Source organism: Dufourea novaeangliae, unplaced genomic scaffold (assembly GCF_001272555.1).
Source record: "Dufourea novaeangliae isolate 0120121106 unplaced genomic scaffold, ASM127255v1 scaffold21, whole genome shotgun sequence".
NCBI classification, from domain to species: domain Eukaryota; kingdom Metazoa; phylum Arthropoda; class Insecta; order Hymenoptera; family Halictidae; genus Dufourea; species Dufourea novaeangliae.
The window spans coordinates 6,075,789-6,101,736 of record NW_015373910.1 but is presented as its reverse complement, the minus strand read 5'-3'; the positions used below and the strand labels follow the sequence as shown (position 1 = coordinate 6,101,736).

The 25,948-nt window shown below is 45.4% G+C and overlaps 1 protein-coding gene across 1 annotated transcript in view; it reads left to right on the top strand.

Moving 5' to 3' along the window:
* The first annotated feature begins 6,809 nt into the window (after positions 1-6,809).
* LOC107194131 (runt-related transcription factor 3-like) overlaps positions 6,810-25,948 on the top strand; it is a 36,518-nt gene continuing 17,379 nt past the window's right edge. Inside the window, exons 1-4 of the mRNA XM_015583696.1 lie at positions 6,810-7,065; positions 7,652-7,882; positions 13,498-13,611; positions 21,249-21,548. Of these exons, the coding sequence (XP_015439182.1) occupies positions 6,810-7,065; positions 7,652-7,882; positions 13,498-13,611; positions 21,249-21,548 (901 nt within the window). The remainder of the gene's footprint in view (positions 7,066-7,651; positions 7,883-13,497; positions 13,612-21,248; positions 21,549-25,948) is intronic.

The following is a 25,948-nucleotide window of genomic DNA, read 5'->3' as shown; positions in this document are numbered from 1 at the left end:
AAGTTTACTTATATATATTTCCGTGATTCTACGCGAAATTATAGAGATAATTCATTTTCACGAAAGGTTTGTTAGTGAAGATATTTTTTGTGTATACCGTGAAACTTTTCATAGACGGGAATTAATCATAGAACGAGAAAAATTATCGTACAGTCATTCGTAGTTCGACCCCCTTGTTACTTTGCCACGGGTTTTTGTATTTCTTGACTGAACAACCCCCTCCCCCAGTTATCGCGTGGCGACCCCGACGAGTATTATTAGCTGCACGCTTTGCAATTGGATTAACGGAAGCGGAATTGCATCGACGGAAACGGAAACAGCGTGGATTGTTCCGCATGGTCACGAAGGACCGGTTTTGCTTGTTCCATCTAATGGAAATACTTGCCGATGCCGTGACACAATTATTATTCGGCCCAGAGATTCGTTCTAAACTTCTATAACAAGGGAAATTGTTCTGATCGTCATTGAAATACGCGAAAAACGCTTTCAACAATGTTCCACCTGTGAAATTACGAATGTTCGGGGGTGAACTCATTGGGGGTTGAATCATCGAAATACAATGTAATATTAGATTCCTGTACAAAATTGCGTCACACAATTATTTACCAAGAAAGGCAGATTGAAAAATATATGAATCAAATTTACAAAGACAAATATGAACTTTCTGTCAAGGGTTGTGAGAATCTAATTTTATTTCCAAACTATAATTTTGCATAATTGGTTCGAAGAAGGGGAAGTAAAGTCCACGAATTGGACGTTAATAAAACGGCCAAATGGTACCGGAGCGTATATGTGTGTGGACGTAAGAACGAAAGGGAGGAAGGGTTGGTGGACGTAAGGGCCGCGGATTTAGGCTTCACCGGGCACACAGGAGGAGAGAGGTCGTCTAATCGTGTCCCTAGTCCTGATTTAGGACGGGATTTTAATTACGAAGGGTCAGTAAGTGCGGCTGTCCACTTGCCGTAAGTATTCCTCCCTTATTTATAGTTCATTAGCTCGGCTTCCGCGCAAAAGGCAGATTAACTTACGCCCGGTTACACGGTCATTCTCCGCCGAGACGGTGAAATTTATGCAAAGCTTCGCGGAAAGCTCTTGACGAAAGAATTAAACTGGTTCTTTGCGTACCCTTCGCAATTTATGAAAATCAAGGGGCTAACAGTACACATTATGATCCAAAAGATAGAAATTTGTAATGTTTAATTAACTAACCCCATTTCTCTTCTCTTTAATATTAATACGAAATAAATCCTAAATATCTACTTATATTTTTCCCATTCGAATTCAGTTCAGGACGAATAAGAGACATCAAATTTTGCCCTGACAGGATACATATTAGCACATTTTACTACTTAACTTTTATTTGTCAAACATCACATATAAGAAAAGCGATGTTTCCCTATTTTTTACTGTTCCATTTCTTATTTAAGAAGGATGTGCTATTACGTTATCCGACATCAAAGTGTTAATTAAATCAGAACAACAGTCTGATGATAATGATTCGAGTCGAAGGGTAGTTTAAAGACCAATCTGTCAGTGTGCACAAGCTAATAATCTCAGTGCAGCGTTGTTCTGACACGGGGTATGATTAATGGGATCGCATTAAGCATTCATCGATTTATCAAAGGTCTTGCACTCGGCGTCAGGGGAAACACCCTGTCTCGAAAAACGTGTTTTCTGAGAAACGTGTTTCGCCGATAAGCGTGTCTTACGAACGGCCCTTCCGGTGGCGCTGGAAGTGGCTCGTTTCCAGGCGATATCGTTGTCCCGATAAAGCAAAAAAAAAGCGTCAAAAAAATGTTTCTGTTTTTCCCTTCGGCGGTTAATCTGTTATCTCGCTCACCCCGTGGCGGCCGACGAGCCAATCTCTTTGTCCACCGGGAATATCAACCACCCCCTCCCCCCTCTCCTCGTTTCAAGAGAAAACAACACGCGGACACAGATTGACACAGAACCATGTAACATGCAGCTACATGCCACTACGAACTAATAAAAAAATAAAGCACGGATTGGCAAATCGTTCACGTGTGTCTACACCAGAAACAATTTAATTCTATGTAGTATTCATTCGTCAATAACCAAAACGTTTTTCCTTAACAATGGACAATCGTGTCCATTTTAGCTTCAGTCACCGTAAGTTAAGGTAACATTGACTCGATCAGAGTAACTTTGTCCCAAAATCTATACTTCTGAAATAACAATTAATTGCGATAAATATTTCTTAATTTTGAAATAGAATTCCCATTTTGGTAAATAATTTAGTCAAATAGAAGTATATTCCGTGCACAAACTTGCTAGTCACTGTATTTCGTGGAATATGAATTTTCGAAATCGAAAATGATCATTTTGGGACTTTGGGACAAAGTTACCCCAATTTACGGTACCGCTTTTGTTTTCCTCCAAAAACAACTGATTTCTTCATAGCAATCACGTACTAAATACAATCTACCAACAGAGATTTTGTAATTTCGAGAGCTAAAGCAGCAACGATACAAGCGAACACCGTCGAGGCGACTTAACGGATAAAAGGCGGTCAGTGTTCCGGTTCGATTTCCGTAAACACACGTGACGATCGCGATAGATCTGGGCCCCGGCGTGGCGTCTTTCGCGTAAGTAATTGCGGTTTCACGACACGCCACGCCGGGGGCACCCGATTTTTGCGGTGGATCCGGTGGTGTGAATCGACAAAACCGATCGGCGACCGCCGGTTCCCCGGTTAACGCCGTGGCGTGCGCGTGCGCGCGCGCGCAACAGGGCGGGCAGATAAGAAAAGCGCGCCGTACGAAATCGGCCACGGGTCGCTGACGCGCCCAGCTTGCCGCTTCCGAGGGGTTAATTACATTCTTGCCCGAGTCCGCACGAACGAGTGAAACCGCATTTGCTTCCTCGATTGCGCTTTAGCAGACCACACAGTGCAATAAACGGTAGCGTTGCGGCGAGCATACACCGCCGCCGCGACGGGGGAGAGACCTTTAAAAGGCCTCTCGCAACATTGTCGCACGCGTATGATCTGGGAAAATTCTTACCTTTACGCCTGCTCGATGGAACGACGATACAACCGATTGCTCCAATTGTCCATCTTCTGGAGTGACTTCAGGAGATGGAAGGAAGGGTCGTACGAGGTGATTTGTGATCCATGGACGACGGAGACGTTTGGTTTGTGGGACAGTGCCTGTGGGAAGAAAGGGTAGAAGAGGTGATTATCGGGGGGTTTTGGTAAATTGGGGTAGGTAGGGGGAGTAGTATGTTTGAGTAAGGTCAGACGACGGTGGAGTCAAGTGAATTGATTCCTTTTGTATTTATAGGAGACGGGAGTCTTGGAGTAAATTCCACTGAATGTACTGATAGTTAAGTTATACTTTATTGAAAACATGAGACTGAGGAATAAAATGGAAGAATTCCCTGAAAAGTTACCATCTGAAAAGGTGTTATACCTTCTGAGGTAGTTAGAAAATATAAAAGATCTACTATTTTTAAATAATTGATAATTTTTCATTCTTCAGGATAAGAAACACGAAGGTAATCTAATATTTCTACTACCTGTCTCTGTTAATCCCTATCTTGAAGCATCAATTCGAATTGCTCTATATCTATACTAGGCTTTTTTAGAGAGAAATTAATTCTCCAGTGAAGATACAGATGCAGCCGCATCGAGATTGCATCCTGCAATGGCTATCCCAGGTAGCACTCGAGCCTCCCTACCTGGTGGCAGGCGCGGTTGGTGGGGGGTCGCTGAACAAAGTTCAAAAGAGAGGAAAAGAGGCAGCTAGAGTAGAGAAGGAGGAGGTCGAAGGTGGCGGTGGCACGAAGAACAAAATCGCGGGGGTGGGGCGAACGATCCACGATGCGGGAGAGCCCCACCCCCCCACCTGCTCCCCCAATCACAAGCTCCGCCTCCAGAAACCCGCGTGACGTCACACGGACACTTGTTACGCCTTGCTCGGAACACTGAATCGCCTATGCTACTTGGATCTCTCCAAGGTGAAAAGATCATCCCTTTAGAGACCTCGGATAACCTTCGACCAAATCCTTTGACCTTCTGCGACCTTCTATCTACCTGGAGAACTTCTTTACTCTAACCTCTTTTAATTATTCAATCTCTAAGCTGCATTATTTATCAATGAACAGTTATATTTGTATGTTCATGAAATTTCGAAGCACTTTGCAGCTGGATCAATTAAAAGAAAGACTACGATGGTTATAGGTGTGGTTAAGATAAGGAGAGAGTAATGAAGTTTAGTACCGAAGATGGCGGATGTAAATTAAATTAACGTAGTGAGGTAATTTAGTGAATTTGTAGTTGAATATTACTGAGAAATTGCAATTATGTTTTCCGAGTATTAACTATTCTGAGACAGGACCGATTATGATATCGCGGGTGCCGAAAGATTGGCCCGCCTTGGGAAATAACGCGATAACACGGATAATTTCGACGATAGTACTTCCTCCTTATCAGTGTAACAACTAGGCGAAAGATTATGCGGTGAAACGGACTAATTACCGTGAATTAATTCCCGCCATTCGTCGCTCGACTGGGACGGCCAGAGATGCATACGTTTTAAACGTAATTTAACCTGGAACGGATCGAGGATCTGGTTTTTGTCCGATGCGGAAGATGGCTCGTTTGCATACACGAATAAATCTGCAGATAGACGGAAGTTCGTTATATTCTACGATGACACACCGGAATTTCCGTAAAGCGATTATAATAACGTGGCATATTATTGTGTTTGCGTACCTTTCACGGCTGCATCGACGGCCTTCAGCGCACATTTTCCTTCGTAAATCTGCTGAAATTATCCTGCAACCGACGCTGGTCTTAATAGCGCATTCGAGAGGAAAAGAAACGCTGCAAACGTGTGTTTATTTAAAGCCAATTTCAACTATCTTCTATTAGATGACTCATTTTCGTTAGATAGCTCTCATATCAATTTGCAATATTGACCGAAACTTCTATGGAGGTTATAAACTAGCATTCTACTGTGTAACTTATGAACATGTACAGTTCATAGACTACTATAATCTCAAATATTATTTACAGTCGTTTATAAACACTTATGTATAAGTGTCTACTATATAACAATTATATTTATAACACTTTTAATAGTATAATTATGACTGATTTCCGCACTGTACAATAGGAACACTCCCGCACGCCATTATTCAAAAAACTGCACTCATCATCAATGATTATCGATGCTCGAAAATATATCGAACTCGAAAAGGCAGTCATACGCTAATGACGTAACTTCAAGTGTTTAAGGTTATTCCACATGCACCAATTTACTTTGCTTCATTAATTTCTACTATCTAATACTTCTGATACTTAAACTCTACTAGAAATAAATTAAACTAGTTTCATAACTGGCAATAAACGATAGAAATAGAAGTTCAAGTGTTTCTCAGGATCATAGAAACATAAGACTATCCAGAACGACTAATCGGATAAGTAAGATTCCCTGCCAAAGTCCACATAGTAAGCAGTAACTTTTCATCGCAATACTCAACAAATATAAAAAATATACCTGTAGACGAAGAATTCCGGTTCCAAAACACATACATAACCAAGCATCAGACGACCTGTTCTGTACACGAATATGCAAGATCCTGGAGACGCAGCGGCCAGACGTCTAATCATGGCCAGTTCGATATAACCTATAAATCATACACAATGCACTGCAATCGATGACACGATAATCGATATGTACCATAGTCAAACGATTGAAAACGAACGCAACTAACAAGTAGTTCCTAGCGTGGTAAGAGTACTTTCACAAATAAACAATATTAATAAATATGGATCTCCCGCGAAAATCTAAATCCCCTAGGAACATCGATTCGCGCGCTAATAAGAAGTAAACCAAAGGCATACGTACTAAAAACATGCAGGGACCGGTGGTCATAAAACGAGTCCAGGATCGGGGAGAGGGCGGGCGATCCGTCCGTCGTCAGTGGGGATATGGGAGCGTCGGGAACACGGCGGGAGGACGCCGGCGACGGTGGGGAGCTTCGGAATTGCGAGGGCTTAGGCCGTCCCGGGCCGCTTACGCGAACACGCGGCCCGAAGTCGCGCCGCCGGCATTACGTCGCGCACCGTCGACCGCGGCTGACGTTCGCGTTGGACGTTCCTCTCGATTCTCGATACTCTCGATCGACTTCACCACTCGACCTCTCACACCGTTCACCACCGACCGTATTGCGCGCGCGGCGGTAGCGTTAGTCACGACGCGATAGAGCCTCGGTCTTTTACGAAGGGAAAACAGTGAAAACGAAGCCAGTGTTTTTGCCGTAAATACGTTCGATCGGGAAGCAACAACCTGTAGGATCTCTCTCGCCGCCGCGTAACCTCGCACGCAGAGAAACACACAGGACGTGTCAACAAGATCAGTGACGATTCCGATGGTTTCGCGAGACGTTGGTCACGTGTCATATGGACCAATGACATCTCGGGGATTACGTTAGGGGAAGGGGGGCGTCTAGGACATTTATTTTTTCCTGTGGTGCGTTGCAAACGGTGCCCTGATCATTGAAAACATGGCGTCGATGGAGCGTGAATGCAATAATTGTTGATCTATCGCGTGGAATCGGAGGATAATTGTCTGGTGAATATATAGAATGTCGGACGCGATACCATGAGAGTAACGGTGATCAACGAGATCGGCAGAGAGAAGCTGAGTGGAACAGGTAGCTGCCGTACCGGAAACTGGTAGCGGCGCAGGTGTGGACTGCCTTCAAGGGAGCAAAGTGGAATCACGACGTCCTGCCCGGGGGGTGCGTGTTTGGGGGACGAGGGGCGGCTATTGGCCGATGGGATGCATCTACCGGTGGGTCCCGTGGGCTGCGGGGAGAATTACGCCACCGTTGGATCCCACGAAGGCGCCGGCCTCTGCGGCCCCTCACTGGCGCCGCTTCAGGGGGTGAACACCAGGTACCAGCAGGCCGAAGACGCCGATCCTGGAGGTGGTGGAGGAGAGATGAGCGAGGGTGCCGCCGTCGGCGAGCTCTGGTGGACCGAGAGGCTTGTCGGCGAGGCACAGGCCGAACATCCCGGTGAACTGGTTCGCACAGGTTTGTGAATCACGATTTTTAAAAACTTTTTCATATCCATGATCCATGAGTTCGTTGGCTATGATTACGCTGTGGATTTTTTAATGGGAGTTACAGTATACAATAATAATCTGTGTTGCATTAAGAGCATCGTATTCTGGATATAGTCATACTGTTAATTTGATTTATTCAATTTGTAGGGTGTATTTGGAAATAATTCCTGAGGGTTCAATTATTCTGTTTGGATAAGTTACTAATGATTATTTATCATCTTTAGATTTATCTCTGTGGCTTCTGACGAAGGGAATATTGATTGCTCTGTGAAATATCTTAGGTATATGTTATAAATGATGTTGAATAGTGTAATGGAATGGTAATAGATAGTGATCAATGAATGTTGTAGAACATGCAAATGCTATAACAGGAGGCTTTTACTGAAGTTTCTGTTTTATAATGTAACTTATACGTAACACTTCTACCCTTATTTTAGCAAATGGATATAGGTTTCTCTATGTAATTTCTCATACGAAAGAGACAATAAATCATTTTTCACGACAATGTTATCTCAGTCGGTAGCCGAAGCAATAATTATGCGTCCCTTTTCCAGGGTCACCGTATTTTCTCTGCAGCCAATTGCCGACTCACTGGCGGTCCAACAAGACGCTTCCGGTGGCATTCAAAGTTGTCGCCCTGGGCGAGGTCGGCGATGGAACTCTGGTGACAGTGCGAGCGGGTAACGACGAGAATTGTTGCGCCGAACTGAGGAATTCCACCGCCTTGATGAAGAACCAAGTCGCGAAGTTCAACGACCTCAGGTTCGTCGGAAGGAGCGGCAGGGGTGAGTTCCCGAAATAATTCATTCGATCCTCCTTTTATCCATACACTTCAACGCTCTTCATTGTATTCTTGAATGGCTTGTAAGTTCGAAACTTAACTCGTAATCGACGATGCACAATATCCAACATTATTCCTAATAATTTATACACATTCAAGAATCGTAACGTTTAGGAATTACAAGCTTGTTTGATAGTACAAATGAGTTTAAGATAGAATATATAATAACTAAAATATTAGGGACAATATTCCACGAACAATATCAAATTTCCCAACAGATCCAATCTCTTGCTGGAAAGGGAATGTTGATACTAGACACACATGGTTTGTCTTTCCGTCTGTTTATGTTTTTCCAAAAATCAGCCGGTTAACGAGCTCGTTCGTGTTTCGAGATGACCAATTAGCAAGTTTCAATTAGGGGGGCTTGCAGTATACGTTCTTCAAAGCCAGTTTGCTTTGTAAGTCGCTCAAAAAGCGAGCGAGTAAATTGCGCACGGGCCAGGGGCATGTACCGTGATTTCGAACCCTCTAAAAGCACGGTTATTGTAATCATCATCGTCATCAACTGGCCTGAACACCCCTCGAACCGCTTCGCTTTTCAACCCTCCGCGTCCGCGAGTTCTCTCGCTCCCACCGCCCCCAGAGTCATTACTCGATGTCCGCCGGTAGCCCCGGTCTAGCATCCGAAACAACTGGCCGTTAATCAGAAATCATCGTCCGTCGGCTAGGGAGAGAGACAGAGAGAGAGGCTAAGTCCCTAAAATCATGCAGATCCGGTCGATGCTCGCTTAATTCCTTGCTAATGAAACGGCTCAATTTTTCGACAGTTTTCCACGTTGTCTTCTTTTATTTTTCACATTTAATTATTAAAAGAAATTGAATCCTTATACAAGGTGATGCACAAAAAGGACTCGTGTCTTCTAGGGTAAATAGCACTCGCCAAATGATGAAAGTAAATTTTGATAAACATGGGTTGAAAAATTAATATTTTCAGAGTTTAAACAATTTTTTTCTCGCATCAGAAGCTATCGTATCGTATGAAAACAATGTATAATCTTATCATTGTTTCTTTTTCTTGGTGCAGAGGGTATTGTACAATTTTTATTAGCTGTTTTACTATTTTCTTTCATACGATTATAACTTCGAAAATATTAATCCTTCGACCTATGTATATGAGGTCTTTTTTTATTATTCGACGAGTACTATCTACCCCAAAAGTTATGAACCCTTTTTTATATCATCCTGTAAATGTCCTTTATAAATCTTTGACGTCTGGTTATTCCATCTGCACTTGAGATTTCTTTAAATTCCCTACGGTAAACATTGTATGTAGAGATTATTGTTAAATTCAGATCAACGTTGCTTCCTCCTGAAAAGCAAATCGAATCCTGTTAACTCGAAAATCGAATCATCGACCACAATGGGGATGAAAAAACGAGTTTCGAACCGTTTAATAAATGATGTTTCAGCGGCGCGCGCGGCGGCGGCAGCTTTTTAAATAATCCGTTTTCAGCGTGGATTAAGGTGGCCGGATTTCAGTGATGACCGGGTCCATCGGCGACAATTGTGCCAGGCAGGTGTACTGATTCGTACGGTTCTACAAATGCATTCCGCCTCATCCCCCCCATCCTCCCTTACCCTCGACCAGGCGCGTGCACCGGAGGATGTGCATTTATGAATTAACGAGGCGGACTGCTCGCGCGAGCCGACGCGCTCTCGCATTTCACGTTCGATAGCATCATCTATGTTTCATTTGATTTCATCATGAAGTGCAGGGTCAGCCAGTTATACCATACCTCCTGACACCGGGCACGCTAACCCCGGGAAATCAATTAGCGAAAGAGACACGTCCCTACGCCGAAATCCTTCGTTCCCTTTGTCCAGGTTTTTTTTGGAAGGTGGGGGGATTTTTTTATTTGGATTCTGTCTATCCTCAATAATCCGTAATACTCAATTTCGACGATTGACCGAACCGACCCGCCCCCCCCCAATTCGTAGCGGCCGCGACTGACCGGGCAACCGTCCCGTCATCGAGGTTTTGTTTCCGCGACTTATTAATTTGATTGAACCGTGCCGCGTACCGTCGATACCCAATATCCCGAGTGTCCCAAGGAATTCGCCAGAAAACACTTGGGTCCTAAGGGGATTATTTTTTCAAAGAGGAATACGTATTGAGCTTCTTTTATTTCTACATACGACCGAGTACAGGAAGTCCCTTTTTCCCTAAAATTCGACGGGAAATTAGTTTATCAAACGGGTCACCGCAGGCCATCGGAGGAGTAGTAATCCGAAAGACGATTGATAAATCAAAGTCAGCGGTCAGTTGTAGGGTAGGAATCCTCGCAATTATCACCTTCCTTGGAAGGTTGCACCGCTGTTCCGGGGGTTGGGGGCCTGGTCGTAGAGAGAAAGAAAGAAGGAAATGAGAGAGAGAAGCTGGTAGCGCCGGATGAAAGAGGGGCTCTCTCCTGCAGCCTGAAACGGGCCCATCATCGTCGGTTCCGAGGCAGCCGCCCCGTGCCTATAATTAGTAATATACCGCAGTCTATATCGACACGGCTGAAATTACCACCGATAGTAATTATTTGACAATTGCAGAGACATCCTGTTGCGAGACTCAGGACCTTCGCCCCCCCCCCCCCCCCCCCCCCCCCCCCCCCCCCCTCCCCATTCCGTCGACCCCTCGTTTTCCATCCCAGCTTCTGGCTCCCACTTGGAACAACGACGGCGGCCTAGCCCTACGAGCGAGAGGATACCTCGTCCCCTCCTCTCCACCACCTCCTCCTCCGCCGTCGGTGCCACGAGTATTAACGGACGGTTTCGAGTGGTTTCGGACGGTTGTGTGGGCGGTTTTGGGATGGCGCTCAATCTCATCCTCGGCGTTGGAAACGCACCGACACACCGAGAAACGAGCACACGGAGTCGCGCTTGCCCCGCTCCGCTTGATGCTCTGCACGTTATATAGGTGGCACATACGCGTGGCCCGGTTTTGTCTGTCGGTCTGTCCGTCCGTCCGTCGTTCGCGAATGCACAGGCTGGGTGTCCTGTCTCTGCAGATGACCGTTCCCATCATCGAGTATTAACCGCAGGACCGGGGCATCGGAGGGGGGAATCGGCCGTGCGGCATTATTAGCCCCAAATGCGATGGACTCGAACGGAGGAGGGAACACCAGGGGTTGGGGGGCAGGGGAGGGACTTCGGGTGTCGCGACCCCCGTACGATCGCTTACGATTTCAACCCCTTGCAACGTTTACGTCTCCTGGATATGATAGCTCTTCATGGACTACCCTTTTTTTCGACTGGAAACCGTGTTCTCTGAATCAAGAATCTAGGACATTCAGAACGATAGTAGCTTCAATGAGGTTTTGTAAGATATATGACCTTAGTGGTTCTCTAGGATATCTAGAACGATAGAAGCTTCAAAGAGGTTCTACAATATAAGTGGTTCAACCACTAGTCTGTCAATATATAAAACTCTAACTATTTCAGAAGAGGATCCACTAGGTCAACAAGATGTTCATTCCCACCAGGCCAAAAATGTCCAACTCCTATCTATCATTCTAGGCTCCAGCTTGGAAAAGGCGCGCCTCCAATCCCGTCCCATCAGTTGCAAACGTTCCCCGCGTGTCACTCGCGGCCGCGAGTGAACAGGAAAGACAGGGTTCTCCTGTGATCGACGCCGTTGATCGATTCCAAAACGAAAGCCAGGAAGAGCAACCGCGACACACGGCGCGATTTTCGGGTATTCTGAAACAAGCCACTTTGCGCGCACGGCCGGAACGATGACGGTAACAAGGATACAATGACTGGCGTGGAAAGAGGGTTTGAGCGGTTGCACGCGGGGGAGAGGGCCACGGTATAACTAGGATATAACGCCGTGGCCTCTCTGCAGTCAGTTGCAGCTCCCGGGGGGTGGTGGGGTTGGGGGTGTTTGATGCCGGTTATCATGTTGACAGACACAGCGAGGTGGACCAGGCCGCGCCAAGGGGAGACAATTACAAATCGTTGACGTTTACGCCAACACAAACGACTATATGTCCGCGACACGTTAGGATATCATCCTCTCTTTAACGGGAACCAACGGTCTTTCTTCCTGTATCCGTGATTCGATCGATTTCGATCCGACTTTTTATACCCTTCCTTGCACCCCCCACGAAATCAAATAGTCGATCTTAACCCCTAACCAGAGATAGGCAAATTCATTATATAAAGAGTTTTGAATAACGAATAAAAGATAAAAAAAAGATATTTCACAATTTGCAATTGATTGTTTATTCTTATTCCTGCCCCTAACTATTCAGAAATGCATTTTGTCGAACCAATACCAGTGATTTTTCCAAAAAACCCCAGCATCAAGTGGTTAACGTCGAAGAATTCCAACAATCCTTCAAATCCCTGCTACCAGTCGCAAACATTTTTCCAAGTTCAAGTGTCGCCATTCCAAAAACGATCAACACCTCCTTCCCACGGACCCAATCTATTTTTAAGTGGTCGGTTCCGTGCCGACACAAAGTAACATTCTCGATGGTTGACTCTTCCTCGCCGCGAAAAGAGCTGCTCCTTTCGTTGAGCCGGACAGCGGGGCGAATTACCGAATGCATATTAGCGCGCGATGGGCCGTTTAAAATAGCGTAGTCAATCTCAGCGACGGACGTTTATGGAGAGGGAATTAATATACCGGACCTTCAACCTCGAGACCTTCGCCGGTGATATATGTACACCGGTGCTCCACCCCCGTAGCCCTTCGGCTTCGCTCGCTGCCCCTTTTAGAGGCTGGACGACACGAAGGAACTTCTCGCGGTCTTCCGAGACATCTAATGGTCCCCCGGCGCAATTGCCGAAGGGAACCGTGAACTATTTCGATCGGGACACGTCCTGACCACAGACAGCAATTTTTTTTTTTTTTTTGGCAACTGGTGTTAACAAATTGGAGGCATTTTGCTTAATAATATAGGCAAGCTCCTGAAGTATTAGGTGTCATTTGCTGTGTTACAGCGGCGTCTATTCTCTGGGGTGACTTTATATTTCAACGTGCAATTAATGGACTGTAGATTTTTATGCACATGCAGATTCTTATGGATTAATTTACTGAATGGAAATTATATTAGGGAGTTTTCTCCTTTATTAACCTGTAGAGCACGGGAAGCCTATTTTTAGGGTCGCTTATTTTTCGTAGTATAATACTACACCAAATATAGTGACTCAAATTTGTTCATAAGAATTCGCCAACTGCCCGAGAAATGGCGTAAATGTGTAGAAAATGGTGGGGAATATTTTCAAGACTAGACTATATTCTGATTTTTTATAAACAAATCTATGAAAAGGAGGTCACAAATTAATTTGTACACCTAATATGTATATAAACATATATCTTTCCATAAATGTTTACTGTGTCGTGGTTTGCATATCTACATTTACGATAAATGCATAAAATCTGCAGTCTAACAAATTAACATCCTTGTCAAGTTCGAAATTACTTATTGACATACATTTTTATCAAATATTCACCGGTGTAGATTCACTTCTAAAAGCCATGATAATTAATTTTAGCACCCTCGTTCACCCCCCCTATCGATGTTCTCCGATGTAACGAAGTAACGTTCGGTGTCTGTGCCGCAGGAAAGAGCTTCAGTATCACGATAACCGTGTCAACGACGCCTCCCCAGGTGGCGACCTACACCAGAGCGATCAAGGTAACCGTGGACGGACCAAGGGAGCCACGTTCCAAAACGAGTGAGTAGAACACACTTTCCCAGTCTCTCTGCGCAACGCACAACACACCCCTGCTCGGTGGATCTGCCCGCGAGATATCTATCCGCGGCCACCGGCTGCTACTAGCCGGTGGATTCCCTGAAAATGTACCGATAATTCAACGAAAGTCCCTATACGCGGTAATGGGGAGTCATTACCGAGCAGATGGTGCGCGATGATGCAGTGGTCGACGTGCGTACCGCGCTTATGCGTGTTTCGGGTTAGCTATTCAGCCCCCCTTCCACCCCCCAACGGTCTCGTGCTACATAGACAATGCTTTTACCAGCACATTCGCGAAAAGTAATCCACTTACCGTAATATATACTATGAAAACCTCCAAAAATATCCTGTTAATTATTGATGCTTGGGCGATCCTCTAATAACCGGGGGTACACATATTTGCGATATACAAATAACGTCATTGTTCTATAATCCCTTAATCTTCGTCTGGTTTTAGGAAAAATCTAGGGTATCTGGAAAAAATTTATTTCGTTTCGAGGATATTGATGTGGGGTATTGAAAATTGAATGAAGTACATTTCCTGAGGGGCTCAATTGATGTAAATTATTATAGAAATATAAAATGTACCCCGGAGAAATACAAAATTTACACCCATGTAGCTATAAGATCGACCTTTCACTTTCTATCCGTAAGTTATCTACAGATCTAGCCTCCGAAAATGGGGATCTGTGACTCAGTACACTAGGTGACAGGCCGTTTCACCGTAAACCCATGAATATTCATAAAAGGTGATTCAGAAACCGTGAAAATAACTCCCAGCGCGTTGCTGGTAGGTACCAATCACCAGGAATAATTCCATTGAAGCCGCGAAAGCCGGACCGCTTAAACTTCCGCGTTTTTTGATTATTCGCGGTCGGTTTCACATAATGGACCAACGAAATGTAAATTTATCCCTGGTAAATATTTGTCGACCGAGGCTGCTTAAAGGGGCATAAATAATTCACAAACATTCAACTCACATGAGCGCACAAACGAGTGTAAGCCTTTCCAACGCCTCTTTTTCGGGGCTCGACTAGTGTGGCCAGCGAAAAACGAAAAAAAAAAATGTCTGTTATTTCGATATCAGATTAATAGCCGCTGCGGAGTCGACCGCGAATACGGTAGCTTTTTGCGGACGTTTCGCATTTGTTGTATAAAGTATTGATAGGCGTAGGGCGATCCCATACCGTATACCCGACCTCGCGGAGTTTTTGTTTTTTCCCCCTTTCGAAAATGCTCCACCGTGATTGATTTTACTAACGATTTTTTTTTATCGCTCGTCCCGTGCCCCCTCCACCCCCTCCGGGAAACAGAGAAATGGACAATATTCGTCAATTTTCCAGCGGTCATCGAGCCTCGCGTTTAAACATCGAATTAAAGTTTCACGTGGCGTCGAGGTAATTGTGTACTATTTACGCGTTGACACCGCTGTCTCTGCTATTTTGTCATATATACAGTCAGTCTTTCGGTATGCTCGATTGAAAATCGAAACAAAAAAATTGAAATTTTTTGTTGGATTGTCGGGAATATTGTAGAAGTGTTAAACAAAGTGGTTAAACGTGGAGGTAACATCCAATTGTAGATGTTATTCTGGTGGAATACGAAGGGGGTGGAAGTCATTGTTCCGTTACTATGAAACCGTCGAAAGGCACTGGTACCGACGATTTTTTCCATTTCTTGTAAACCTCCGAAAGTTAAAGAAACATACAAATTTTAACGTGATGCCATTGTTTTAATTGTCGACTTCCGTTCTGGTCCTGTCATAGCCAAACTTATCCCACTTTAAAATCTTCTCTTCGCCATTTTTTTATAAGCGATTGTGTACAACGGCATGCAATGTCACCAATTTTGATTATTACTCAACATAAAAAATTTTAAATGCTCTTGAAGCATGTATAAATATACCCCGAAACGTTGAGTGCAAAAAGTGTTATAGTTTCTTCGCAAAAACGAAATTCCAAATGTCATACCAAAAACGGGGGGCCAACACTATAACATACCCCCTTGGCTCCGTGACGGGAGAAAACGACACAAAGGGCAACGACGGTGTTGCCTGGGCTCCCTGTCGAAATCGGACACGCATCCACGACATATTGCATATACACGAGTTTTCGGCTGTGAGATAGGTGGTGGCGTGTCTCCTCGGCTTGGCACGCACCAGGGACAATTTATGTAACGACCGTCGAGACCGTACGAGCGCCGTCGGGCAAAACAACCGTCGCTTTCATTGTGCTCGGAGGCGCCCACCGCTCAGCAGACACCTGCCGGCTATCATTATTGGATGGATAATCGTGAGCTTCTTGTTATCGAAAATTGCCACCACGTTCCCCTTCCCCTGTCAAATGTTCCCTAGTGTGGGTCGCCTCTTTCTACCGCGCTAGCAACCCTGTTTAGAATCGTGGGCACCGATAATGGTGCAATTTCTTTAATTCGACCGAGCAGTCGACGCGTGTAAATACCGTCGAAACGCGGCTACCGTGGCCTGGAACGACACGTAACAAGATTAGCAAAAGTGTAGACCCCGACGTTCGTATGGATCGACCAGAAACGATCTACAGACTCTTCTCGATTATCGTCTGATTCCTTGATAATAGCGACACGGGCAACAGCGTTATTCCCACCATTCGAGAGATTCCCATCTGGAATCAATAAAAACAGAGTAAACAGAAGCTAATCAGAGGCTTGGTTTCGAATAAAAAACAAATTAATAAGGAGCTGAAACCCTTTCTGTCTTGTCATGAATGCTCCGAAACGTACCCAAGTACGTCGCACTCATCGGGACATTACTGTACTTTATTGCCGAAGCTCGGGCTTCAGGCAAAAAAAGAATTTACGAAGTTCTGAAGCATTTCTCCCTATAAGATTGTTGTCCCGATGCGGACCCGATTCGAGACGATAATCGAGAGGAGTCTGTAACGTGTATCGAGAACTGAAGGCAGAAATCGTGGGACTTGGAGAACTCAATGCCTACTTTGCAAGAGACTGTGTGTGTATGTGTTTCATGAGTGATTCCTGGAATTTATTCGCGTACCGTTTTTTTTTTTGTGGGATCGATCGTAATCGATAGTTGGGAAGTAGAGAGGTGAGATGTGAAGCAGGAAGTGACAGGATTAACGGAGCTTCCAAGGCTGAGATTGGCTGACCGGAACCGTTTGAGGGGCGAGAAGATTGTAAAAGGTGTATACAGAAATGGTAAATTGATGGATAAAAAAGATTGTGAATGGAAAATGAATTCTATCCAGAGACGAACAAGATTCTAATTCGAAGTGGAAACTCCAAAGGCAATTAAAAAAAGAATTCGATCCAGAGACGAATAAGATTCTGATTCGATGTACAAGCACCAAAAGCAATTCGTTTGCAAGAGAGAATATACAGTCGTTAGATCGAAGAAATTTTGTGGAAAGCCAATGTTTCGACACGGAGAACGATGGAAGCTCAATGGAACAGGGGGCCAGCGATCGAATGGAATGAAAGGGATCGTGGAGCAGAGTGGCTACCAGCCGTCATCGTCGTCCAGAATCATCGAAATGCTTCCCGATGGAACAATATCTGTGGACAGGCGTTCTCGCTCAAAGGTTGAAATTGAATTTGCTCGGTCGATAATTGTTCCGCGTTCGGAATACGATGATTGTAGAGCGTGCACAGGTAGTCCTGGAATAATTCCTGTCCTCTCGTAGAAAATGCTTGAAATCCCGTTGGCATCTGGATTTAAGGGGTCGCATGGGAATCGAAATTGCGCCTGCCAAAAAATCAGCTTAATTCCGTGACTGAGGGGGGGCGAATGATCGAACGGTTCCGATATTGCCCGATGAAAACGTTAAATTTGAACGTGATTCCTCTGGAAAAACACCATGAATTTTGTAGACCGATAGATCGACATCGCGAACGATTTTCGGCAACGGTTCTGTTCAGATCGTCACTTTCGAGGCGAAATAATTGGAAACATGACTGTTCTCTGAGCACATACGTAAATATTCAATGCAGAGAAATCGATAGTGTACAGGGAGGGGTTCGAATGATCGTTTGGGTAGCCACTTTGCAGCAAAATAATTGATAGAATTTGAAGGTTAACGGAGCCACGATCTTCGGTTCGATTAACGTCGTTTGAAAAATCCTGATTAAAGGACGCTTCGCGACACCTCTTGATGGAGCGACAAATCGCAGGCCTCGCGGGGCGTTCACTCGCGAATCGCTATGGAATTATTTCGAGTCACGTTCAGACAAAAGATCCCAGAAGATTTGCCCTTTATTAAAGACACTAGAAAAATAGAGGATCTAAAAGCTGCTACGAAAATTCTATTTTCACCGTTGGTGAGGCCTTTTCATTAGGTCTCAACAGAACTTTGCTTGATACTTTTAAAGTTCACTCAATTTTAGACGTATCGTGTAAATGAAATCCATTCTCTATTCATTATTATTTTAAGTGTTAACAAAATTGCTTTCTTCGAAAATCAAATATCAATGTAGCCAAAGTAGTATTGAATTAATTTGTAGTACGCTAATGAAAGGAATCAGCAGCTACTTGGTTAGATTTTTCGTATTCTTCGAATTTTTTCGAGCGATCCACCGAAAATGTTTCGACGCAACGGTCGAACGGGCCAGTGCGCGAGAGAGGAGGAAAGATACGAGCGAAATTCTCGAAATGCTGGCAAACCCCGGGCGTCAAGGAGGACGTAAGGACGAGCGGAGGGAGGGGCCCGTTATTAGAGAGGAGGAAAAAGCCGCGCTATTTCCGTCCTCCGGGGCCGCCACACTTTGATTAGATAAGCCCACCACTCGTGCTGCGGAGATTGGAATTATTGCTCTCTCTCACTGGCCTCACCATGGCTTTCCACGAGCCAAAAGGGCAATCGACGAAGGTGTTATATCACGATCGTTCTTGTTTATTATAATTAACCGCCTTTACGCTCCTAGATTCGGATACCAGGTACATTTCCAAACAATTGACTACCAAAAACATCGGCACACCATCAACTAACCCATAAACCCATTACCATCTACGATTACGACACTGCTAGGCTACCATAATGATTCCTTCCAAAGACTAGAATATTATTCTGACATGGAAAACCATGGATGAATCTTCAATAGCATCTTCATAACTCTACCTGTACTTAGCTCCTCATCGGTGAACAGCAACTGGAACGTCCAGGAACCCATGCAGGGGTGATATACAGGTGGGAGTAATAAAACGGTTGACTAATAGTATAAACGATATTTAATACGGAACTATAATAAAATACGACCAAACAAGAAGACTAAATTATGACACAGATTTACAGTACATGATCCAAAGACTGATTAGGTGATCGTCCAAGTCAAATTCAAAAGGAGCTAAAACCATACCCTAAAACTTGTGGGAGCTATCCTCAAACGTTACATCAGAATAAAACAATTAAACCAAGGAGATCTGATGGGTGAAAGGAACAAAATCTTCGTGGGCTCTCTCCCCTTCCAGTCCCAGCAGTTCCGAACGGAATTATCCCGACGGTTGCCACGGCGTGCACTCCCATTCTACTGTGCTTCTCTTGAATGGAAACACGGAGCTGCCCAAAAAGAGTGTCGGACGCGTAGCGGGGCCGCCGGTACGTTTGGGGCATTACGAGCGTCCGGTACGTGAGAAGTCGTGGGATCCGGCCCCGCGGAGCTGAACATAAGAGGGAGAGAGTGAGAGAGAAAGCTCCCCTTGTTTCTCCTGGCGAACGATCGTGGTAGTCGGTAGCGAGCGAATAATCTTGTAGGCATCGGTTGGCGCGCACCGGAGCTGACCATCTGGGCTGCCCGACAATTTCGTGCAGTTTGCGGTTTCCCTATGTCGAACGATTTTCTTTCTTTATTCATGGTACCTTCTCTTACTCCCCTCCCGTCCCGGTTCCTTCTCGATGCTGGAATAACAATTTGCGCCTTGGCTCCCATTCCTGGCTTCCTCTCGCCCGTACCGGGCCCGTTTCGAGAGGAAAGCAGAACGACGCGCCACTTCTCTTGATTAGCGATCGCGGGGAGGCTTCCAGAGACATTAGTACGGAAACATTATCGACTGGGAACAGGGACCTTGACCGAAGATCCGAATCCGTTGGTAGCGTGTTGCGACGTACATTCACGAGCAAACTCGGCTTCCGCTAGGGGAAAATGTGAGGGAGGGAAAGGGCCTCCTACCATTTAGTTTTGGGAGGTACTGAAATTTATGCCAAATTAATATTCGATTTAACATTTATTTCCGAACTTGTCATAAATTTAGTAAGTGGTAGACTTTTCTTCTACGTCGCGTTTTCCCCCAACGGAAGCCGAGTTTGCTCGTCGGTGTACAAGTACAGATTTCTTTTTGTTGAAGATAGCGACTCCTGTTTATCCCCATTATTGTGCTCGTGATGTCGATGACCACAACACACAAGTATTACTTTAACCCTCTAATGGTAAGGTCCGAATTACATCCGACCCCAAATTATTGTTCTTCCTTCCGTTGTCCCCGCTACATTTTTTATAATTTTTTTTAATATTCGCGTTTTAAAATATTTTTGTATTATTTTATTAATCTCTCTATCCTGTGGAGCTACGGTGTTCCAATCCCCGAAATAGAATTTTCACAATGATATCGAGAACCCTTGAGCCAGCCCACAAAAGTTACGCCAGCCAGCTTACCGGTCATCTTCGCCGCTAAATGTCCTGTTCGATGGTTATGCAAGCAGTCGAGAACTGTGCACGTGGCGCATAATGTGCATCGCCGTATGAACGATACGCGCCGCACGCACATATTGCGATCCGACACAATAGCGAATCACCGTGTCCGGTCCGCTATACATACAGGCGTTGCGATACTTGGCCCCTCGGGACGTACTGTCGGTACGCCGGGTCTGGAATGTGCGTGGAATGCTATTGAAGTCCGATCGAGACACGGGGATCGCTCGAGTTTCTTAATTATCCCACTCTGTCCGGGCTAATTGCACAAACATCTTCCCATGCTGACCGGGCGGACGTCCGTCATTTCGTTTGGATTACCCGGGATTGCCCGAAGAAGTGGTCTGTGATCTATCAGGAAGATTGATTCACTTGGTTCAAAGGCGTTCTTCAGATAGATCAAACATTCTTTGCGCTTGCTACGTGAAAGAATGTTATCTTGACTCTTGTCCACATTTAATTTATTATACAGAGATTTTAACAGTGCAGACAATTTTTTTTTCCAAAGAAATCTTTGAATTAACGATGGTCCTGAATATACACTGCTCAACAAAATTAGAAAATTGCTACTATTTGGGGTCCTATTCTAATATCAAATGTTGATAGGTCGATACTCACTGCATTCGATACGAGTACTTTTTTTCGATACCTACTCGGTATTGAAATAACAGTATCGAGTAATATACTCGTATTTACTTGTATCGATTCATCCCTAGCTCCAGCTGATCCAAGAAACGGAGACAGATGCTCATAGGTCTCATAAATTGACATCTTTCCCCTAGAATACCGAAATCTAATTTCGATTCCATAAAGTGGCCAGGAATTGTAATATTGACAATCACACAGTGGCTGAAATGCACGACCCTTTGATTCTTATGAGCAGTGTATATTGTTCAGGGACCTTTCAGCAGAATTTATTCGAGGAGTATCGTTTTTTATTCCAGGACAGACACACATCCCGGGGCTGGCGCGTGTTCCCGCGCTTCCTCGAGTTCCTGGACTGCCACGAGGGTCCTTCCACGACGCGCCGAGCCCCTTCACCCCCTATCTACGGGACCCGGACCCATACAGACGGAATAAGCATCACGTCGGCAACAACGTCACCGCGAATTCGGTTAGTGGTGCCTGCACAAACCCCAACAACACCGACCCGACCGCATCGCCCGCTTCCAGTACACACCTCGGGGCTACCGGCGGCTCCTCGGCTCATCAGGATTGCTACAAGCACAGCCCTCAACACGGCGGTGAGTCTTGTTCCTTCCACGATCGTTCACGATCGGCCCTGACCGATTACATCATTTGGTAATTCAAGTTCCGGCGATATCAGTCGTGTAGAAGCTCATCGGAGCACTCACTTTGATATTAACCCTCGTCCGTCCCTTGTGTCAATTTGACACATTTTTGTCCTACGAAATGACATTATTCTGTCATCTAGGTAAATTTAGCTGAGGCTTCGTGATTTTTATTTTGAGAATTTGCAAAGTTAACTACTTGTCACTTCATTGTATTAATTTTTACCACTGGGTCAATTTGACACCGAGGGACAAATTAAAATGGGAAAATGAAGGCGGATGAGGGTTAATCACCATTTGAACTGTCTTCGAGACAAGGAAATTTCGTAACTTAATTGATATTTCTCCCTAGTGGAAGCCGACTTTGCTCATTACTGTACATATACCCTCCAACACCATCTAGAAACGGGAAAGATCCGATTAAGACTGTCAAAACTCTGTTGATAGTCCGCGGACACCAGATCATTCGATTCGCGTTGCTAATTAATCGCACACCGTCGATTCGATACCTTCGTCACAGTATCAGCAGCGATATGGAAGTCGTGTCTTCTGGTCTGTCTGCTTCTATTTTGTTTGATCGCGGATATTCCCCGGGTATCATCATCTTCCCGCTGACGACGAGCATCCTCGTGGCTCGTGGAAGCGACTCGAAGCTCGCACACCGAACCCCACCCTCGACGCGAAAGGAGGGGTAGACGGCGCGGTACCAGCGGAGGTGGGGAAGGGAGGTGGTCTGCCGTTTCGCGAGGTAATAGTTTCATACCTCGTTCCGGCTCTGCACCCTCTAATTCAACGTAATAACGACATTCAACCTGCCGTTTCCATCTCTTCTCCTTCGTTGATCCCCCCGCTGCGCAGCGACGCGCCCGTTGGATACTCTCTAGCACGAGGCAAAACTGTCTCCTCTCCGCGCCTCGCGTTCTCGTTGCACGCCTATGTCATTCTTCTGAATTCAACTGATCCCGAGAAGTCACTGACATTGTAAGTTTTTCTCGTGTTCCGACTAGAGGTGGCGTGCAACATTACTAACAATGATTTATCATCAATATCATAACGTACATGATCGAATCACGAGTGATTCAGAAGTCGCACTTCACGCCATTTCTAGTTCCAACCATTGGACGTGTGCTCTCGTATTAACAGAATAGACAGCTGCCATTTTTGCCACATTTCTTTGGTGAAGTTCATATAAGGACGATGTTGAAATATTCTTACTGCATTTCCATCGATTTATAAAAGTCTTGTTCGAAGTGAAATACGAAGAATTGGGTATATTGTAAGTTTTGTCACAGGATTTAATAATTTCAAAGTGATAATTGAAGTCAATCGACAGGACGTTGAGTTTCTGATCGAAGTCAAACAGAAAGGTTACTTGTTTATTTCGCCGGGGGGTGCTTTCCAAGGGGAATCTGTGAGTTTCTAAGGATATATTCGAGGTGCCGATAATTCAAGATGCAAAAAGGCGGGAAGGTCGGCAGCCACTTTATTTCTGCGTGGCTCGTCTCGCATCAGCGGTCTCGACCTGATCAAAGTTAAGTAGACGCGCCCCTGGCTGGCAAGACCTCTTTGAAGCTACGTTGCGGTTTCTCTTTGCCCTAATCTCCTCCACCTCCTCCTCTTCGTCCGACCTCCGCCACCTTCTCCGTCGATCAGCACCCGCGCTACCTTCGGGGCGAACTTTGCCGCGCCTCGTGTCACCTTCCTAGATCGGTCGCCATCGTAATGACCTCATCGAGGGGATGAAAACTTGGCATCCTGTTCTTTGGTTAACAGAATCCAGATATCTTCGTCTCTTCTTTAACATCACTCTACTGATAATTTTACAGTAAACCGATTTTGCAATTCTCCGATTCATAAAAGTGTCTTTGCATATCGAGGCAGAGCATTCCACGAGATCCACTTTCGATCGAGGAAATTGTGTTCTACCACTCTCGCGAATCCGGTTCACGAACCGGATGTATCTTCCTCTCGCGATCTAAAACGACCCAGATACCAATATCCTTCATCCTGTCTTCTCTTAGTCCGTCTCTTCCACGAAGTTTATAAAACCCACCTGCAAATCGTTTCCACCTTCTTTCTCCTGAATTCCCTTCCCTCCGCGAATTCGTTCTGGCGGCTGTATGCGGTAACGCGAGCATTTTCACACCTATCAGATGAATGGGGAAATGGTCGGGCGCGAAATGCTTCGTTTACCGGTCGCACCGTTCTACTCGTCTCTTTCTCTGTTCATCGTATCCAGACCTCTATCCTCTCTTTCTTATTCGCGCCTAATGAGCGGATCCGAGGCCGGGGCACACGTACGAACGAGCATAGAGTGCGAAATGAGCAAGCGAGCGTCGGTGGATGCAATTTTCTTCCACCTCCGATCCTCGTCCTCTTACTCCTCCGCCACTTCTGGGGCCCTGTATCGAGCTTGCCCGCCGATTCGGATCCACGGACGGTAAAGGCCCTGGGTACGGTTCGAGCGTAGCTCACGTACAACTCACGTGCACGTCTGCGTAATACCAGGGATCGATCGGCCGATCGATCGGGGGAACGATCGATCCAGAGCTGGATCCATGTTGTTTTTGCTCTTCGCTGCCGGGGACCCCGCCGTTGCTGGTTGCTTCTCCTTTTGTCTTCGGGCTCGGTTCGCTTGCGATCGCCAGACGGTTGTTGAATCGAACCTATCCTCCTCCATCGTGCGGGCAATCTTCTTCTTTTTACACGACCGAGCACCGATACCGACGATCGCTCGCGCGTTTATGGCACGAATCGAATGGTACGATGTAAGGAGAACGATGCAGGATCACTGGGTACTGTAGATTAGAGGGGGGTTTTTTTAGTTCAGTATTCCCGATCGTTTTCGTTTTTCGAGGCTGGGACGACATGTTCCTGGTGGCTCGGGTGTTCTTTTTATGGCGGAATGTGCTGTACCAGCGAAATAATCCAGGACACCTTGGATACTTTAGAAATTTTATACTTTCTTTCCTTGGCCAATGGAGGACACTTTCTTGGCGCCCAGAGTCTTGGTATTCTGAGGATAATATACAAGTAGGTACGTCTATTGCGTTAAGAAAACTTTCGATGGCAGAGGCTGCACTCTTTGAATCCTAGGAGTTCAAAATCTCCATTCTTCTTCTTCGCTGCCATCCAAAAAGATCAATTCTTCTACTACCATTTTCTACTGTAAGTAGAATGGTCGAGGAAACCTTGAGTGAAGCTTTATATTTCAGAAGCTGGCAAGCTTCATTCCTTTGTCAGAGATTCGAGGCTTTCACTGGCCGACATCATAGAGTTATTACTATTGAGGCTTTCGGATGTAGGCCGTGTCCTGGTGGAATCATTTTCAATGACACACTAATACTTCTGTGTGCCTTGTGGTGCTCCACTAGTCTACTGGAGCTTGCTCATGTTTTGGTTCATTACTTACCAATTAAAATACATTGTTAATTGGTCAGCTGAACAATTAAAAAACTGAGAAGAGCTCCAGATTAGGTTCAGGTGGTGGCTTATATCCCTCTGATGTTAGAATATTTCATTATCTCCAACGTTCCCCTTCTTCATTCCTTTGTAATACCTTATCTGCATCTTGACCAGGGAAATTGCAACACCTTCAAGTTCAATAATCCAAAAAGCTTTGACCCTGATACCTACTCTAAAAATCTCATCCATTCCTCTTCATACCCTTTCCCATTTTCTATAAGAAGATTGACAACATTCGAGTTTCCCTGTGTTCAAGACGTAAATATCCAACAATATACCCAGCGAAACACGCGTTTACGCGGATCACAAACACGGGGCAGAGACACGACTCGTGTTCCTGGTGGAAGGGCAGCAACGACCTCGGCCAGAAGGTCTCCGGGTGAAGAAAAAAGGGAAGCGAGCATTATATTCCTGTCTCTTATAATATAACCGTGTCCGTTTCTCGTCTTCTTCCTTCGAGTCTCATCTCGAGTCGTGATCGGGGTAATGAGGCTCCGGCAGTGGCAGCGGACCGTGTACCTGAGGACCGTTGGCTCGAGCGAAACGGAGTAACTCGCTGAGGTGGAGAGAGGGACGACAGCAGAGACACAGACGTGGTAGGGGTAAGGACGCTGATTATGGGGTGTCAAACAATCACACTGATTGTATATTCCCCCATGCCCCTACCCACCTGAGACTCCTGTCTGACTCGACGTCTACTCGCGTACACAGGATCTGTCTTGTTTGTTTGACTCGGTCGCAACGGGATTGAAAGACACCGTGTTGTGTTTGCAAGTGCTTCGCCAAAGGTGAAGACAGTAATCGACAGAGTGATCAAAGATTCTTATAGTTTGTGCATTCTGAAATTCTTGGACGGGTAGCCTTCGCAGGTGCTACGGGCTCTTCAT